The 18,439-nt window shown below is 36.7% G+C and overlaps 3 protein-coding genes across 12 annotated transcripts; 2 read left to right on the forward strand and 1 right to left on the reverse strand.

Annotated features, from left to right (window-relative positions):
* Positions 1 to 3,922: 3,922 nt before the first annotated feature.
* On the forward strand, positions 3,923 to 10,993 carry LOC104224866 (pathogenesis-related thaumatin-like protein 3.5). 7 transcript variants are annotated; one of them, XM_070171091.1, is made up of 9 exons: positions 3,923 to 3,985; positions 5,062 to 5,135; positions 6,361 to 6,877; positions 6,972 to 7,697; positions 7,814 to 7,853; positions 7,963 to 9,109; positions 9,280 to 10,036; positions 10,263 to 10,536; positions 10,632 to 10,993. In XM_070171091.1, the coding sequence occupies exons 7-9, from the start codon at positions 9,550 to 9,552 to the stop codon at positions 10,777 to 10,779; spliced, it is 909 nt and encodes a 302-aa protein (XP_070027192.1). In that variant the 5' UTR covers positions 3,923 to 3,985; positions 5,062 to 5,135; positions 6,361 to 6,877; positions 6,972 to 7,697; positions 7,814 to 7,853; positions 7,963 to 9,109; positions 9,280 to 9,549; the 3' UTR covers positions 10,780 to 10,993. The 7 variants fall into 7 exon arrangements, with proteins under 7 accessions (XP_070027192.1, XP_070027189.1, XP_070027191.1 ...); XM_070171088.1 differs by having other exon boundaries at positions 6,972 to 7,853; XM_070171090.1 differs by having other exon boundaries at positions 7,814 to 9,109.
* LOC104224865 (uncharacterized) lies at positions 5,129 to 5,895 on the forward strand. Its single transcript, XM_070171093.1, has one exon. It carries the CDS (start codon positions 5,130 to 5,132, stop codon positions 5,565 to 5,567), a length of 438 nt encoding a protein of 145 aa, XP_070027194.1. The 5' UTR covers position 5,129; the 3' UTR covers positions 5,568 to 5,895.
* Positions 10,904 to 17,383, reverse strand: LOC104224868 (DNA-binding protein BIN4). 4 transcript variants are annotated; one of them, XM_070171085.1, is made up of 13 exons: positions 17,195 to 17,383; positions 16,181 to 16,439; positions 16,014 to 16,075; positions 13,927 to 14,155; positions 13,669 to 13,727; positions 13,536 to 13,589; positions 12,580 to 12,697; positions 12,250 to 12,296; positions 12,084 to 12,110; positions 11,789 to 11,870; positions 11,539 to 11,672; positions 11,409 to 11,457; positions 10,904 to 11,047 (listed from the first exon to the last, which is right to left on the reverse strand). In XM_070171085.1, the coding sequence occupies exons 1-13, from the start codon at positions 17,240 to 17,242 to the stop codon at positions 10,989 to 10,991; spliced, it is 1,227 nt and encodes a 408-aa protein (XP_070027186.1). In that variant the 5' UTR covers positions 17,243 to 17,383; the 3' UTR covers positions 10,904 to 10,988. The 4 variants fall into 4 exon arrangements, with proteins under 4 accessions (XP_070027186.1, XP_070027187.1, XP_070027188.1 ...); XM_070171086.1 differs by having other exon boundaries at positions 11,795 to 11,870; positions 17,195 to 17,380; XM_070171087.1 differs by lacking the exon at positions 10,904 to 11,047 and adding an exon at positions 11,072 to 11,171 and having other exon boundaries at positions 17,195 to 17,382.
* Positions 17,384 to 18,439: the final 1,056 nt, after the last annotated feature.

The raw sequence follows: 18,439 nt of genomic DNA on the forward strand, positions 1-18,439 counted from the left end.
CTGTAATAAAACTCCACCCAAAACTGGTGTCACAACTCACGGACTGTCTGCGAATACTACAAACAATAGTTTGAACAAAGAAATATACATCTGTCTCGAAAGTAGATAAAATATAAAAGAAATAGGATAGAAGGGGACGCTAGGGCCTGCGGACGCCTGCAGGACTACTTGAGTCTCCAATGGACTGAAGGCAGCCACCCAAACTCTACTCACAAGGTCCGACATCGAGATCTGCACAGAAAGTTCAGAGTGCAGTATCAGTACAACCAACCCCATGTACTGGTAAGTGTCGAGCCTAACCTCAGCGAAGTAGTGACGAGGTTAGGATACGACAACCAACATAAACATGTACAGTTAAACAACATACTAACATAATAACAATAATAGAAGCTAAACAGAAATTAACGGGAAAGTGCAACATGCTATGGGGGTACCAGAATAAGGAATCACAGAAATATCGGAAATGAAACAATTAATGCACTTGAATCGATAACAACAAATAATCACAACAAACAGAAAATGCACGGCGTCACCCTTCGTACTTTTACTCTCAATCCTCACTATGCAATCAATAATAAAAATGTGCACGACATCACCTTTCGTGCTTTATCACTCTTCTTCGCCATATGAATAATGGATATGTGCACGACATCACCATTCGTGCTTTATCTCTCTTCCTCACCATATCCATCAATATAAATGTAAATGTGCACGGCATCACCCTTTGTGTTTTATCGCTCTTCCTCGCCATATGCATAAATATGAATGTGCACGGCATCACCCTTCGTGCTTTATCACTCTTTCCTCACCCAAATAATAGAAATAATAACATCCTGGCAAGGGAATCGGCTATAACCAATCTCGTTTCAACAGTTAAATTCAAAATATAAGTCTCAACTTGAGTCAACACTCAATAATTACCCAATAACAAGAAAATATAACCAAACTTGTTCAACATGAAGAGTAACCTGCTTAAGCATGAAAAATACGTGATAAGGGACACAATGGTTACAAGTGTAAGGCTCATTTGTATGTTATGACCCAATAACAACAACGTATAGATACTCGTCACTCCACCTATACATCGTACTCAACAATTAAACATGTAACAAGTAAGACAACAACACATATTCCCTCAAGCTAAAGTTAGACCGAACACTTACCTCGATTCCATGGCCAACTCAAGCCTCAAATACCGCTTTTCCCTTAATTCTCACTTCCAATCCGCCAGAATCTATTCATAATTAACTTATTAACATCAATTGAAGCCAAAGAAACCAATTCAAATGGAAAATTATAGATTCCCAACATTCTTCCCCAAAAGTCAAAAATCGACCTCGGACCCGCTTAGTCAAAACTCGAAGTTCGGACCAAAATCCGATTACCCATTCACCTCCGAGCGCGGATATGTAATTAGTTTCAGAATCCGACCCCAAATCGTGGTCTAAATTCCCAATTCCCCCAAAATCCCTAATTTCTACCCTTAAATAACAAGATTTTTGGTTGAAAGTTGATGAAATACAATGGGTAATTGATATAAAATGATTTAAAATCACTTACCAACACTTTGGAGAAGAAATTGTCTTTTGAAAATTGACCCTAGGCCGTTTAGCTTTTGAAAATTTGAAACAATAACCTAAGTCCCGATTTGGGACTATTTATGAACTGGGCGATAGTGTTCATCGCATCTGTGAGGATACTGTCGCGTTTGCAAAGAGTTGCCTTGCTAGGCTTACGCGATCGCGAAACCCCCGTCGCGTTCGCAAAAGCTTTGCCCCCCGGCCTTTGCGTTCGCGAGACCATGCTCGCGTTCGTATAGAAGAAAGTCTGACATCGGGGCCCCAAACCAAACATGCACATAAGTCTAAAGGCATCATATGGACTTGATCATGCGATCAAATTGCTAAAATAAAACCTAAAACTACGAATTTAGCATCAAAATCAATGAAATTCTCAAGAACACTTAAAGTTCATATTTTTACAACCGAGGGTCCGAATCACGTCATATAAACTTCATTTCTTACCAAATTTCACAAACATAACTTAAATACCATATTAAACATGTATCGGGCTCCGGAACCAAAATACGGGCCCGATATCATCAAAATCAAGCATTGTTAAATTTCTAAAAACCATTATATTTTCAGTTAAAAACTTTTCTTCAAAAATTCATTTCTCGGGTTAGGGACCTCGGAATTTGATTCCGGGAATATTTCCAAATCCCATATTTTACTACGAACTCTCCGAGACCGTCGGAATACGGGTCCGTTTACCCAAAACGTTGACCGACGTCAACAAAAATCATCTTTTAAGCCAAAATTCATTATTTCTTAAAAAAATTCACATAAGGGTTTTTCGAATATACGCCCAGACTACGCACACAAATCGAGGAGAAAGAAAATGAGGTTTTGAAGGCCTCGAAACCCCGGATTGGGTTTTAAAACACGAGATGACCTTTTGGATCATCACAAATATTGTTAAACTTTCATACAATATTTAAATATATATATATATATATATAAACAAATAATATAATTTTTTTATAATTTTACTACAACCTTACTACAATTTCGAGCGTAATGTATGTCATGTCGTCGTCTTCTTCTTCTTTCAATATAAAATTCAGCCAAAATCAAGTCTAATCTTCACCAAAACACCCTCAAAATTGAGATATAAACTCCAAACAATATTTCCAATTATTTGTAGCAATATAATTGGAACAACACCCAATCCAAACAAATAATGGTTTTTAAAAATCCAAATTCGAATTCAAAGCTTCAAAGCTTTTTAATGGCTGTCAATAGTGGAATTGCTGCTCTCTTACTGGAATTAGGGTTGATCTTCGAAAGTGTTTTCTCCTTCATTTAAAGTCAAGCAAGCAACATGTGTTAATGGAGGTGTGTGGTAGAGTATTTAGAGCTTGAATCTATAAAAATGGAGAGGGATTTTTGAAGAAGAGTGAAAAAATGTAGACTGATTTTTGAAGAAGAGTGAAAGTAGGCGTTAATGGAGGGATACTGAAGTTTGTAGATAGACAAACGTGGGTGAGTGCAAGATATTTGTGTGGGGGGGGGGTTGTGGAGAGAGAAACGTGAGGGAGCGAAAGATACGTTAGAGTGATTTTAGGACACTAATTATTATCATTAAATGCCTAAAATGTACATAATTGGTAATTGAGTATATAATATGTAATTATTTTAAAACATGAATAGTGATGGTAATAAAGATTGAAATAGTGTATAGGAATATAAAAATTCCTTCTTAGAATTTTGGCTCATAATTGGTGGAATAGAAGCCCAATACTGGAATCCACCTAAAGGCCATTAGAATTTTGGCCCATAAATTGGTGGAATAGAAGCCCAAATTTATCGGATCCACCAAACCAATAAGCACGACAAAAACGGGTGTTGGTGAAGAAGTAAATGGCTCTAACAAAGACGAAAGCCACGTTTCCCAAACACAGTGCTGCAACCGACACGTGCCAACTCCTGATAGGCCTATCAAGTCTTTTATTTATTTATTTATTTTCTCCTTCTCTACTTTAACGTTACAAAACGACGACCTTGACCAAAAGCTCCCCACGATAAAAGGAAAAAGAAAAAGAAAAATAAAGGTTATAGAAGAGTCCAAAGGAGTGGGGCACGTGAATGGAAAATGCACCCTCCGGCATTTAGCCTAAACCCATGGAAAACTAAAACGGCGTCGTAATAACAGGAACAAAGTCGAAAAGGACAAAATAAAATTTTCATTTCGCAGAAATTTCATGTAGATTTACATTTACGTCCAACGGTACACATGAGAATCGGATCACAGCATCTTATCCGTGTCGCCACACTCTATAAATACTCCTCCTACTTCTCCCCATTCCCTTGCTTCACTCTGAAAAAGTCCCAGAGAGAGAAACTGTGTTTTGTGAGAGAGAGAGAGAGAGAGCGCGTAGGTAGGAGGAATAGCTCCGGGAGGTGGTCTTCATTTCCGTTACTGCGTAAGTTCTTTCTCGAGTCTCTTTAATTTCATGATTTTGCCTCTCTTTTAAAAAAATATTTTCTTGTAGAAGTAGCTCAGAATTAGGTAGCTGCAATACCTACCTGTTTTTTTAAAATTTATTTATAATTATGTCCTAGATCTTGAGATATTCCTCGTTAGATTTGGTTTATTCTCTGCTAAATGTTTGTGGGAGATAAATATCTGTACGCTATGGCTAAATTTGGGAATATTTTACTGTTCCTATACGCCCTATTTTGTCAATTTTGTAATGGAGCTTTATTTTAGGTGTAATTTGGAGGTGAAAATTTTACTTTTGCAATACACACCTAACCAGATAATTTATGAAATTACATGTAAGGAAGAACTTTTGCACTTAGTGCTAATAGAACACCACAGATTTACTCTAGATGTGTAAATGGAGAGGGTTAATATGATATCTTTTGAATCAAAAACCTTTATCGTGGCCAGTTAATAGTCAGTTCCCTGGTTTTGTTCCACTTAAGTTGTTTTTGCTGCAGCACTGCTTGGCACATATCTTAGCACATGTCTTCTTTTTTTTTTAATTATTACTGCTTAGCACATATCTTTCCTTTTCCCTATGAAGTTGTAACACCCATCTGGTGGACGACTCCATTTGTTGAGTTTGGGTGGGGGTGGGGTGGGGTGGGTGGGGTGGGGGGAAGCACCTCTCGAACCTCCATTTTTTTATTTTCTTTATGATAGTAGTGCTCGGGCCAGTTTGCGCCGATCAACTATTCTATCGGTTGACTGCTTCCTCCCAAACTCAGCCCACCAATACTTAGGCAGATGAGAATAAATCACCCATTGTTTCCTTCTCTCCATTGGGTTTTGAACTTGAGACCTCAAGATTCTTCTCCCCACACCTTTGGGTGCAACTGCCAATTGATCAAGTATTTTATGCTAAGCTTTTTTTTATTTCCTTTCTAAATTGAGGTCTGCTTAGAGATGATTTTCAATAGGAAAAGATTTAAGATGGTTTTAGTCCTTTGAAATCATTTTATTCCATAATCGTCCCATCAATCTTGACGGATCTCGTACTTGTTGGGTCTACAGAGCATCAGGGCAAGGCAATTGGGGTGTGCATATCTTCTCAAACTCAAAGTTTGCTGATCATCTGAACAATGGAGGTACTTGGAAAATCTATGGTAGCAGTGCCTACAAATGTTATATATCTGTCAACTATTCTTGGCCAAGATGGCCCAAACCCTGTTCACAAATGCGATTGGAAATGTGCAAATGAACATGTTTGTGGGAACATGTACCGCTGCCGTCTAACTGGGATGACACACATTTGTGACAAAAACTGTAACCAGCGAATACTGTATGATAATCATAACTCTCTTTGCAGAGTTAGCAAGCAGATTTTCCCTTTAACATCAGCTGAAGTGCAGGCTGTGAAAGGTGTACGGAGGAAGTTTGATGCGGAAAGTTCCCCTTCTGATAGCTGCGCCTTTAAGCGCAGAAGGGATGCACATTTCCATCCATCACCATTTGAGAGATCTTTCACTGCTGTCAGTCCCATTTGCAGTCAAGTTGGAGATGGAATGGACATGAGCTAGATATAATAAATTTCCTTCCTTTCGTCTGTTTTAAAATTTCCTGTCTTTTGGGACAGGAATAAGAATAATTTCATAATTTACATGGAAGACCTGGTTGTCTTGCCATTTGTAGGAGGTACTTATATTGGACAATCCCATGGACTGTAGCTTTATGGTAACTATTTAGGAGTAACAATATTATGTCTACAAACGTTGATGTGCGCTCAAGTTGATGCCACATGAGGCTTTAACTATATGCAGTGCAGCTATTTGTATAACCTTAACTATATATGGTTTTACTGTGTAATCACTTTAAGTAGTGGCAATTATCCTTTTTTGGGTTGTCAAATGCCTATATTGGCTTGCTGGACTTCTTTAGTCACCTACTAATTACCGTGATTAACTTTGGGAGGTTTATTGGAATCCATTCAGTGGATGTATAGTACTTTGTTTGCTTTCCTACAGGAACATATAGTACTGTTTGCTTTCCTACAGGAACTTGCCCCATCAGATGAAGAACTCTTTTCAGTGAGCTCATTAAAGCTCACCTACTTTTATAGCTTTAACTTCCTACTTGTTTGGCAGGTTCTGGAGGAGAGCTCTATTTTCTTTCATACCTGTTGCATTAGTCTCGTCTTAGTTCACTTTTAAAATTTGTTCATACATGGCATCCTAAAAATGGTTTTACTTTTGCAGGAACTCAAGCATTTACTGTGAGTTGAGATATAGCTTGTTATATTGAGGATTTATTATTTGTCTGAATTCATTAGCAGAATCATGAGTTTCTTACTGAGTTTGTTCTTTCCTTATTCAGCAGATCTGTGCTCTTCCACGAGGTCTGAAGTCTGAACAACTAGAACCAGTTACGAACCTTGAACTCTTGAACATGGGTAGGATGTGGATCTAACAAAATCAGTTGGTTTTTGCTAACCACGTTAAAGCATAACTCTATCCTGCTGTAGCATTGTCAGTAATATCATGTCTGATATTGTTAAAGCAAGGTCCTATTTGGTTGAAATGGCTTGGAGTCAGAAGTCTGGTGTTTACTTCTGCCTATCTGCATCTGCTTTTTCTGATAGTGTTACCTGAAGAAGAATCTTTAGCAGCCAAATCAAGGGGTGTCTGCTAACCACAATAAAATGACTAGCCTGCTGTTCAATTTGCTCCTCTGTTATTGCGAAAGAAAGATCCTGTTTGGTTGAAAGTGCTTGAAGTCAGAGGTGTCAGGCATTGATCCACTAATAATTAACTTTCTGCCTTCTGATAATAACTGTCATTTGTGCCTTGCTGCCGATATCGTTTTCATGTAATTCAGAAAGGCTACACTTGCTGTATGTTCCCCATTTCTTTGTGCTTTGAATTCTAAATTGGCACTTCCAATCAGTGCAGTATTTGCTTATATGCTGCATTCTTGCTACTTTTCAGGAAGGCAAGGTGAATGACAGTGACCAGAAAAAGTCAGGTCTCTAGCTGTAGCTTAGCGCAATTTCGTTTCAAGCAATGTCTGTGCGATCGGCTGTGGTGAATTTTAGGAGTCATCATACGAGTCAAAGATGATTTCCACTGAAATGTCCTCTTGGAGAACGATCAACATTTGAATCTGACATTGATCACTCGGGGAATACATCTTCGTCAATTGTGTATGTCTATGGAGATCTATTGCAACAAAGCTCCCTTGAGAGCGTCCTGTTCCACTTGGTCAGTGGCTAAGGAGGCATGCCTCACCACAATCTGATGTAGTGTATGGATTGAAAGAAACAACGGAATGATGCATTTCTCCTTAGATGCATTTCTTTGTTAGCTTTTTGGTGCGAACTCAGCATTGTACATGATGCAGATTCAATGATTGAGATCCGACAGGGTGTTTGCAGTCTCTGTAATTTCCTATATAGCACTGGTGGAGTGCGAGTTTACCATTTATAAAACATTTCTCATTACTTATAAAAAAATGCTTCTTTGTCAATATCGGCTAGTTTCATCTGATTGGCTGGTAATCTGAGGCTGTTCTCATGTTTATGTACATTGCTCCTTGGGTTATTCTTCCATTTTTTGGTTCTAATCTGACTACTGTAGTATTTGCTGGCTTTTCATAGTGATGGAGACAAAATACTTGAAGGAAGAATAATGGAGTTCATCAATTATAATTGCTAGGTATGTCCCTCATATTAATTGTTTTGGCAACTTTTTCTTCGATTGATTGACAAGGTTAAGCAGGAAAAGATGTTTGTTAAGTTTGCTGGTCTTGATCATTTGTTCCCGTTTGTCAGAGCCACCAAAGACCACAGTAAACTACTCTCTCCAAGAGAGGTGTGCTACTCTTTCAGTAATTTTTGCTGTATGTTATTTTTGTTTTTATTTATGGTTAATACAGTGTATAAAATCGTTGAATAGCTCATGAAATTGACTTTGCTGCCAGTACAAAACTACCTCCATTTTAAATTGGCTATTGGAGTTGGTTGAGTTGGTACGATCTGCCGACATCCACTTACAGTGGCAACAAGAAGAGAGCCCATTTCCATTTAATTCAAAAGTAAAAAGACCAAGGAAAGAAGTCGTTCCTGCACAACCTAACCAATGACATGTTGTTGCTTCGTCGCAAATTCATTATGTTTAATGAATAAAAGGGAGCCAACCGTTCACCAAGAAAAATAATTAAATGAACGTCAGAATTTATCCAGATTCAACCCATATCATGTCAATTTACTATGATTACATAACAAACACGGGAATGATACAAAATAATGTATTACAATCTGAATAGAATAGAATGATTATATACAGATCTTTTCTTGTGCCAAGGGTCTATCAGAAACAATATTTTTATCTTTACAAGATAGGGATAAGGTTTGTGTATACATTACCCTCCTCAGATCCTACTTATAGGATTACACTGGGTTTATTGTTATTGTTGTTGGTCATATAAAGATCTTATGTATGTCTAAGTATAAAAATATGTAATATAATTAAAAGAATATCTTATGTAAAAATGTATATTAGTTCATCATGCTTAAATGATAATTTTTGTGCAAATGACACGCGTCATATCATATTCTCGCTCCGTTTCAATTTATGTGAACTTATTTGACTGAAAACAACCTCTTGCAGAAATGCCGGGTAAGGCTGCGTACAATAGACTCTTGTGGTCCGGCCTTTACCTGGACCCCGCGCATAGCGGGAGCTTAGTGCATCGGGCTGCCCTGCCCTTTGTTTGACTGGACACGAAGTTTAAGAAAAAATAATTTTTTTTGAAATTTGTGGTCTTCAACAAGTCAAAAAGGGACCCAGAATATTTGTGTGGTTTTAAAAGCTTCTCATTAAGGGTAGAAATATAAGTTTAAGCTAAATTATTTTCAAATTTAGAAAGAATTCATTCTTTTTGGAACGGACAAAAAAAAGAAATAGGTTCATATAAATAGAGGAGGACTACTTGTTGCTTTGACGCATGGATAGAGAGCAGGCAAATATTTTCCAACCGAAATGTGCAAGTCATTGGTTAGTATTGCAAAGGAATGTTAGTGTCTCAGTGACAATTGGATCCTACAACGATTCCAATGTCTATTATGGTAAAGCTTAAGCTTGACACTTTGTTTCACACTTAGTAATGAAGACTGGTTATCTATATTATCTTGATACATATTTTTTAATTTATGGGAATCTAAATACCCTTTTCATATGGTCTAACCTTTTTAAGCAAACCGATTCTTTATTTAATGATTCTATATCGTTTTCATAGACATGCATCCTCGAAGTTGCTAAAGAAAGGAATTGCCTCTTACTGGTGCCATCCGAGACGCAAAGAAATGCTAAATCCAGAGGTGTGATGTTGCAGCTGATGAATAAGCAAAACAACTTTAACACTTTGGATTTTGTATCAAATATGTAGAATTCCTTTCCACCTACAAATATGATAGGGTGTTCCATTTTTGTATTCTAAATTTCCCCCACTCCTACCTCTATATCCCAGAAAGATAGGACATAACCATAGACTAAGGACCATAATAATATGCTTACCATAACTTCCTGGAAAAAGCTTTCAATTTCATTGATTTTCTGCGCGTACTTTTCTCTTTCTTTTGGCAGCACTTTCACCATTACTAACATTTGTCCTTATACAATATGGCCTGGTACACTGTCTGGTTCTTCATCACCTAAACTTTCCACGACTGGCTTTCAATTGAATGCTGGCCAAAGCGTCAGAATCCCAAGTGTCCCCGGATGGTCTGGTCGAATTTGGGCAAGAACTGGCTGTACTTTTGATGCCTCTGGCGTTGGCTCTTGTCAAACAGGTGATTGTGGTGGAAAGCTCGAATGTGATGGCCTTGGTGCCACACCACCTGCTTCTCTCTTCGAGATAACTCTGGGTGTGGGAGAGGCTAAAGATTTCTACGACGTTAGTATTGTCGATGGTTACAACCTGCCAATGGTTGCAACCCCACAGGGAGTCGATGGAGAATGCAATGTCACTGGATGTGTATCCAATCTTAACATGGGTATGTTCTCCATGTAGTTGTTTTATAGCAATGACATTCAGGCCACCTCGCACGCACCTCGACTATTATACTGGGTATCTGCTACCTTCCATCAGCACAGGCACCAAGAAACCGTGCCCCCCACGACTTAGGCAATTCATTGACTGCTAGACCACACCTTTAGGTGCAAATACACTTAGAAGCATTTAACAGATAAAACTAATAAATCTTTCCAAAAATCTAACAGGTTGTCCAAAAGAACTTCAAGTGGTGGGTGGAGATGGAGATGGAGAAGGAGAAGGAAATGTAGTAGCATGCAAGAGTGCATGTGAGGCCTTTGATTTAGATCAGTATTGCTGTGCCGGAGAGTTTGCCAATCCAACTACTTGTCGGCCATCATTCTATTCCAGCATCTTCAAGAGAGCTTGTCCAAGGGCTTATAGCTATGCATATGATGATGGCACCAGCACTTTTACCTGCAAGGCTGACGACTACGCAATCATCTTCTGCCCCATGAACGGGTAATGTTATTGTGTATAAATATATCTCATTATCCATACACTAGATCTTATGTTTTCCATTTTCCTCTAATCTACCACTATTGGATTGTGAACAGGGTAAAGAGACCCAACGGTGGAGAAACAACTACACCTATTGAAGAGAGCAAAATGGAAAAGTTATCAGGGACAGTATCTTCACACATTCTCCTTCCATTCCCGATGCTGATTGTGCTGTTAATTTTCAGCACATATCTCCAGACATAAGTCGGAACAGCACAAATCAGGACATCGTATGTCATAACAAGAGAACATTTAAGGAACGATATCTGGAGAAATAGTTGGGCATTCCTGAGGAAACTTAGAGCAAATCCATACAAACAGCAACCTGTATAAAATAGGCAGTAGCTTGTATTTAAACATTCTCTTTACTTGTTTTTTAAGTATCACATTACATACTAACAAAATGTAGAAAATCAGATGAATTGCTGTTCTTTGTTAAATTGAATCAACACACATCTAAATTCACCTGCAACTGAGAAATGCAAAGGAAAAGCAATCAAAATCCAAGATTAAAGTTCATAGATAAAGAACCTCCAAACGAAATATGGTGGATGTTTAGGGTTGAGATGGTGGATTTTCAACTGCGATGTGAAAATCTTGCAAATAAAAAATACGATCTTGTCAGTACCAATATTCTCATTTCCTATGACTACTTTCATAAGCTCTTAAAAATTTATGACTCGTATTCGTGTAGACAAAGCACAAAGCACAGAAAAAAAGGAAACAAAGAGGAAAAGAAAATAATGAGATTACATAAAGTATGAATGAAATATGTACAATCATATCTTATTTTTTGCTCTTGCTTTTCTTCGGCGCTTGAGGTTTCTTTTTACCTTTATTTGGTATCTTCACTCCCTTCTTGCCCTTCTTTTGTTCCGTACCCTGCAGAGACAGCTTGAACCTCAATATATGACCTAGAAATTGAAGCAACTCTCAGTGGTAAACAAAAAGAACAAAGCATACCGATGCTTTTTTAGCTTTAGCTTTGACATTTCCATTGATCTGATGATCAACATTCTCGTTCTGGTCTTGGGAAGCTGGTCTTCGCAAATTTTCAGCCTCCTCGTCCGAATCAAATGTGAAACCATCAAGAGTCCCTATCAAAGTCAGAAGGATAGATTTAAATTGGATCGTAAATGGCTTAATTCCTAGTGAAGCACTAGGAAGACGTTTGACATCTACTTTCTATAAAAGTAAATATTTCAGATGGAACCTTGACCTTCAACCATGGTTTCAGCTTCGTAAACATTTGATTGTGGCTTCAGCTGTATGAAGTCATTCATGATGGCCTCCACCTGATCAGAGAGCACATAATCATCAACTAAAAGCATAAATCTTACTTATTTCTAAAAATTCTAGGACACGCTTTGATAAAATGGAAAGTAAAATTAGAGACGAGTCATAAACCCGTGCCAGAATAGCAAATCTAAAGTTAATAATCGTGTCTCCACTGTTTTCGCTATGGATAGAATATCAGATTAATCAGTAAACAAGCCAAAGAAACAAACCTTTGCTTCTGTCTGTCCAAAGCTTACCTACAAAAGAGCACAATTTTATTAGAAATACATATGTGGAGGTGGGTGCATTTGTGAGTGACTGTGTGTGTGTGTGGGGGGGGGGGGGGAAGAGATAGGTAAAGACAGCAGAAAATAGCTAGAGACAAGAGCGCCATACCACACAAAACGTCCTGGAAGGCAATATTGTCGTTTTGTAAATGGTTCCTGAGATATAAAATAACTGAAGCATTCAGAACAAAATTTTCCAGAGTAATAAGATTACAAGAAAACTTTTGTGGAAATTGCTAGTACCCAGCCTAAAGCAGAAAATGTGGTTCTGTTTTCATGTGCTTAAACATATGGGCTAAAGTAATATGATAGCATATTGATTAAATTAATAAATTGTGTCATGCTAGAACAATAATGATGTTCATTGTCTGAAACATATTAAACACGAAAGGGACTTGCAAGAAATTCGTAAATAAAGGTTTCAGAAACATGTTTATACCTTTCAAATCGAAAAGCATTTCATGTTTTCCTGATGGACCATCTGAAATAACTATCCTCCCAACAGCACCCATATCACCACTCAGATCTATGGAATCACCTTCACACTCCACAAGTGCCTATGTCAAGAGAGGAGTCTAAAGTGATGCAAAGCTTCACAGGATTAACAGAAAATAACAGAGGATTGGGGAAAGAAGAAACAAAAACAAGTACAATATTAACAATCCATTAATTGTACCAACATCCAACTTGTTAAAAATTCCATAGAAGTGGCAACCTGCTAATGCCTAAGCACAAATTTTTATTTAATCTTGATAATGGTGTTGCTAGCTCGCGCACGCCTCCATTAATCACCGGATACCTGTTATCTCTCACGCCAACACAAATAAAGTAACTTTGCCCACCAAAAGATTAGGCAAATGGGAAGAATTCAACTAGTGTCACCTAAATGACTTTGTTTTGGACTTAGTACAGTGAACTTTTTAGATGCCAAACTGGAATAAGCCACCATATCTTCTTCCTCTGACATTTTTTTTTTGATAAGGATCTTCTTCCTCTGACATTTAGACAAATACTTCTCAGTTAAGGAGAAAAACTGAAAGGGGATGTGCCCTCAGGGTTTTGACTAGTGGTAAGTGCAGCACATGATGTGCGGGTTAAGTGCACGTCACAGTTTCGAACCCTGCCACAAACAAAAGCCTTGTCTTTAAGTGGAGAAGGGTAGAGGAGCGGGCCCATGAACCATATTGTTTTGATCAGTGCGCCAGGGGCGCACTCGGGGATTTCTTGGTTATCAAAAGACAAAAAGACTGAAAGGGGGTGGAAACTAGGAAACTCTGAACTTATTAGCAGATTTGAGAAGGAAATTTGCTGAAAGGAAAAGAATAAAGAGAAAAACAGACAAACCATAGTGATAACCTCCACACCAACATGGTCACTACACCCTGCTTACTTTACCTTTGTCCTTTGTACTTTCTCGGGAAGCACCAAAGGCAGCCTTGAAGATGACAACTACACAATGACCATAAAAGTGGATGAGTGAACAGTCAACATAACCAAAGATCCATAAAGGATTACTAAAGTTTCTCACATTTGGTACACTTTGTTTCTCTGGAATATTTTCCTCCACAGCATCCATGTCTTCCCTCTCTATACCATTTCAAACAACATATTACAGAGAAAAATAAATAAAATGTCAGGAGAACCAACAACTCTTACAAGATAAAAAGAGGAAAATCCTAATTTAAGCTTAAACAGACACTTGCTCAAAATGTTTTGAGATTCATTCATCTCTTATATACTAAGTTATATGGTTAGAATGTTCAGAAGCCAGAAACAGCGGGCTTACCTTCCTTTAGCTGACTCTCTAGTTTTTTCTTCTTTTCCGGATCCTCTTTCTTCAGCTTTTTCTTTGGAGATTTTGATGTAGAAGGTACATCATTTTCTTCTTCTTCTTTTATAGGCTTAGCGTCGTGCATAAGCAACTCTTTATCAAGGACTTCCTCCACTTTTATGGAACTGCCATCATGAGAAGATTCAGAATCCGATGACAACGTCAAGACTGAATGACTAGGTTCCTGCATGAACCAAAATTATACTTGAGATAGAATTAAAATCACTACCGTTAACAGTATTTGCATTAAAGTTATCAATAAAATGTAGGGGAGAAGACTGAGGATCAAGCCAAATGTCGCTAAACTTCGGGCAACTGATCAAAAGGTGGAAAAGAGATGCCTATACCATATTGTGATAATTTTCATAAGGATGGCCAAAGCAAATCACCACTTGCAGCAATTGCCAAAAATAATAACAAGTACTCGTACTACCTTTTACTGATACCTAGAAGAAAAAGTGTTCATGTGACTCCAAAAGATTACATTGGGAAAGGATAGAGATATGTCAAAAGGTTTTTTTAATAATAGTTTTTTTTATAGGAGAGATATGTCAAGAGGTTTTAATTTGCACAATTTATAGCCTGTTTGGCCAAGCTGGAGAAATCAGCTTATTTTGAGAAGTGCTTTTGAAAAAAGTGCTTTTAAAAAAAGTGCTTTTGAAAAAAGTACTTTTGGAGAGAATCAGTTTGTGTTTGGCTAATCAGTCTGAAAAGCACTTTTGAGAAATAATTTGTGTTTGGCCAAGCTTTTTAGAAAGTGCTTTTAAGTGTCAAATTACGAATAAGGACATGAATAGATTTACTTAATAATTAATATTATAAGTAAATAAATAATATCAAAATTTTGTTATTACATGCAATAATTAAAAAAAATCATTTTATTTAAGTAAAATATGAAAATAAAATTAAAAAGTACTTAATTCTTTTAATATAAGTTAAATATATTAAAATTCCTTCAACAAATATAAAAGCATTCACCCCTAAAGACACTATATATTAGAAAGTTTCCTAAAAATAAGAAGAAATATTTATAAATTAATATCCTAAGTATTAGGTTTAAGGGTTATTTTGGTATATACTATATTTTGTTAAGGGTATTTTAGGTAAGAAGAAAAGCCAAAACTGCTTCTGCTTCTGCTTTTGGAAAGAAGCTACTTTTTTCTGCTTCTCTGAAACTGCTTCTGCTTCTTCCCAAAAGCACTTTTTTTCCCCAAATAAGCTTGGCCAAACACCTCAAATTAGGAAAAAAAAGTGCTTTTGGGAAAAAAAGCACTTTTTTTGTCTTGAGAAGCTTGGCCAAACAGGCTATTGGTCCAGAACAAATTCCGGATAGAGTAATTATTTCAAAATATTATAATCTGCCTAGTTAACAATTGCATCATTCTAGCATACTAAGAGGTTTGAACTACCTAGGCTGTTCCTGAAGCTTAGAACAGTATTTCCACCCAAACTTAACTGCTAGCTAGTGGACATATTTTGCTTCATAAGGAGAGAATACTATCAAGAAATATATGTTGCTAAACTAGATATGCATTTTCAGGCTACTTTGCTGTCATTTTCCAGAGTGAACGCTTGCAAGAAAAATTTTAGGAGAATAATTGCTCTATCAAAAAACTACTATAGTACTGATAGATCTAGGCTCGTTTAGCCATTTACTCTTCATTTACCAGAAAATGACTAAATATTTGACTGACAGGCTGTTGAAGTCCCTACTCTCTTGCATCTGATGCATTGATGTCTATCAAAGGAGCAATTATTGACTGCACCATCTCCAAAGTATGATTGGTATAAAGCCAGCAAGAGCTAGGGGCATAAATAAACATAAAAGAAAAGATCAAGGGTCTCATTTAAGCTGCATATGAGCAAACACATAGTATCAATGCGAATCACACAAGTCGAACGATATAGTGGCTTCTTTAGCATTCATTAAGTATTACACTCACTATCCATATATTCTCTGTCAATGATAAAAGTTAAACTTCCAAGACTGATGTTAATTCAGTAAATTAAAGAATTAAGATAGCTGATAGAAAGCTGCTTACTTTATCCGTAAAAGCCTTCTCCAACGCTCTTCTCTTTGTAAATACCTTGTCCGTGCTTTTTCCTGTACCATTGGGAAAGAGAAGATCTTTACTGGTCCTATCATCTTAAATTCGCACTTTCAAGCTGATGCAGTTGGATCACTTGGTATAATGGATTAGCTACATACCTTCTTTTTCACTCTGATTTTCCTTCTTTCTCTTCCTCGTAGGTTTGTGATCTACTTTTTCATTTTTAATTGGAGAATTTACTTCAGACATCTTGTTGAGTTGACATTCTTGCCCATCCTGACTGCTTTTGGCCTCTGAAAGAGATGTTTTATCCTTCTGAAACAGTTTACTAAGATTGATGCTATCCTCGTCATCACTTAGAGGGCTTTTATCTAAGGGAGATTCAGATCCGGACGATAAGGTGATCTGAGCAGGTGCCTGCTTGAATTTAACAGTAGATTTCTTGGTTATTGCCAGGAAAATGGAAGCACAGCAAACAAATAATAACTAAACAATGCAAACGCTTTACGTACATGGAGAATGAATAAACTTCAAAATAACAGTCTTATACTTCAATGATGACACTAAATTATCAACCTGGACAGGAATTAACACCAACCAAAAGAAGCTGGATCGGATGCAGTGGCGGCGCCACGAATTTATAAGGACAGTAGAATCTTCCCTTATGTCAATGAAACACAACAGTTATACATGACCCAAAGAAAAGCTCATTTTTGCCCTATTTATGCAGTATAATAATTTTTCGATGCAGACTGAACCCCCTTGGAGCTACATAGCTCCGCCCCTGAGGGGGTGCAATTAAGTAATAGTGAGCGAATCACTACTGAGTCTGCACCTAATTCCTTCAGCTTGACCTCTATATCTAGTTTAGAAAGTATTTTTCATTATATAAATATATATATATATTAAAGTTAGCACCTATTACACAAAGGTACAATGGATGCATTGTTTACTACATCTATGTACTTGAATCCGGTGCTGCCTAGAAGCACTCAGGAACATTAATCCGAAGTGATAGCAACGTTACATTAGCAATCAAAAGAGGTTTAAACTCAGTCATACGACAAGGGAATGTTCCATTAATTAAACAGTGATTCATTGCATAAAATCGATTCAGAGCACTGCACATCGAGCAAAAATGTATGAATTGCAAGGTAAAAAAACACAGATACCTGAAAAGAGCGGAGCCAATCTGGAGATTCTTCTCTTGAGTCGCTCATTTTTTGAGGTTTTGACAATAATTTCAGTGGATGCTAAAACCCTCGCCTGGAAAAAAAGAAAACTCACAAGCTTGAAGACGTCGGAGCTATAGCAGGAACAGGTTGAAGGGACAGTGAAAAGTTAAAATAGGAGTATGCGAACCTTTTACTTTTTTCTTTCTTTTTCTTTTTACCTTTTGACCAAACTCGGTCTACGTTTTTGGTCTTTTCACAACATTTAAGAAAAATAATATTGTTTCGGCAGATTGAGATTACAAAATTAGATTAAAACTTTTAGAAGGTAAAAAATGTTTTTGAGCAGTACATGGATGCACAAGTAAAAAAAATATATTAAGTGGGAATAACTCAACTTTCAAGCACTTCTTTCAAAAATATTTTTTTTTGAAAACACTTTTAAGAAAAATACATTTATAAAAGCACTAACAATTGATCAAATACTAATTGCTGCTTAAAAATACTTTTTAAAATTAATTAATCAAACAAAGTGTTTTTGGTAGCTAAACAAATTTTAAAATAATACTTTTAAAAATAAACTGTTTTTGAAACTTTGCCAAACATGCTACAAGTTTTGATTCCACAAAAAGCTACAAGTTTTGAAACAGCAGTCTGGTGACATATTCGGATGGATTTAAGCACAATAACATTGTTTATGATGTTTTTATCCCACACGTAATTTAACTTGCTATACTTGCTTTTTATTCTAATTTACCAGCCAATTTTAGGATTAATTATAATTATAATAAATTAATGTTAAACTTAATAGATACATTTTTATATAACATCATTTAAGTCAAATGAATTGGTCCGTACGCCGGAAAACTTTTTTTTAGTGTAGGTGTCACAACGAAATTGGATAAACCTAAAATACATGGAAGGAAATTGTTTCGGAAAAAATAAAAAATTCTTAAATCAATGCAGACTTAACTAAAGATAAGATATAATTGAAGAAAATATCTAAACAGATGATATCTACTACTGTTTGAGCAAATAAATGCTAAACCAATTAGTGATGAGTTAAAGGGCGAATCTTAGTTGAACTTAATAAATTCTAGACCGAATAAAATAGAGCATTTGTATAACGAGTAGAGCTCAAGGGCATTAAATAGCGAATTTAATATGCTATGATTGACAATAAATATGATAGCATAAATGAGTAGTAATTGTAAATAACGACAAGGAATGTAATGGGAAAGGATC

This window comes from Nicotiana sylvestris, chromosome 3, assembly GCF_000393655.2.
Source record: "Nicotiana sylvestris chromosome 3, ASM39365v2, whole genome shotgun sequence".
NCBI lineage: Eukaryota > Viridiplantae > Streptophyta > Magnoliopsida > Solanales > Solanaceae > Nicotiana > Nicotiana sylvestris.

Coding starts and splice junctions, on each gene's coding strand:
- LOC104224865 (XM_070171093.1), top strand. CDS start 5,130: ATGGAGGTACTTGGAAAATCTATGGTAGCAGTGCCTACAAATGTTATA.
- LOC104224866 (XM_070171088.1), top strand. CDS start 9,550: ATGCTTACCATAACTTCCTGGAAAAAGCTTTCAATTTCATTGATTTTC. Junction 10,037..10,262: donor TGTATCCAATCTTAACATGG/GTATGTTCTCCA, acceptor AAAATCTAACAG/GTTGTCCAAAAGAACTTCAA. Junction 10,537..10,631: donor ATCTTCTGCCCCATGAACGG/GTAATGTTATTG, acceptor GATTGTGAACAG/GGTAAAGAGACCCAACGGTG.
- LOC104224868 (XM_070171085.1), bottom strand. CDS start 17,242: ATGAGCGACTCAAGAGAAGAATCTCCAGATTGGCTCCGCTCTTTTCAG. Junction 16,440..17,194: donor ATTGGCTCCGCTCTTTTCAG/GTATCTGTGTTT, acceptor AAATTCAAGCAG/GCACCTGCTCAGATCACCTT. Junction 14,156..16,013: donor AGAAGGCTTTTACGGATAAA/GTAAGCAGCTTT, acceptor TGGTTCATGCAG/GAACCTAGTCATTCAGTCTT.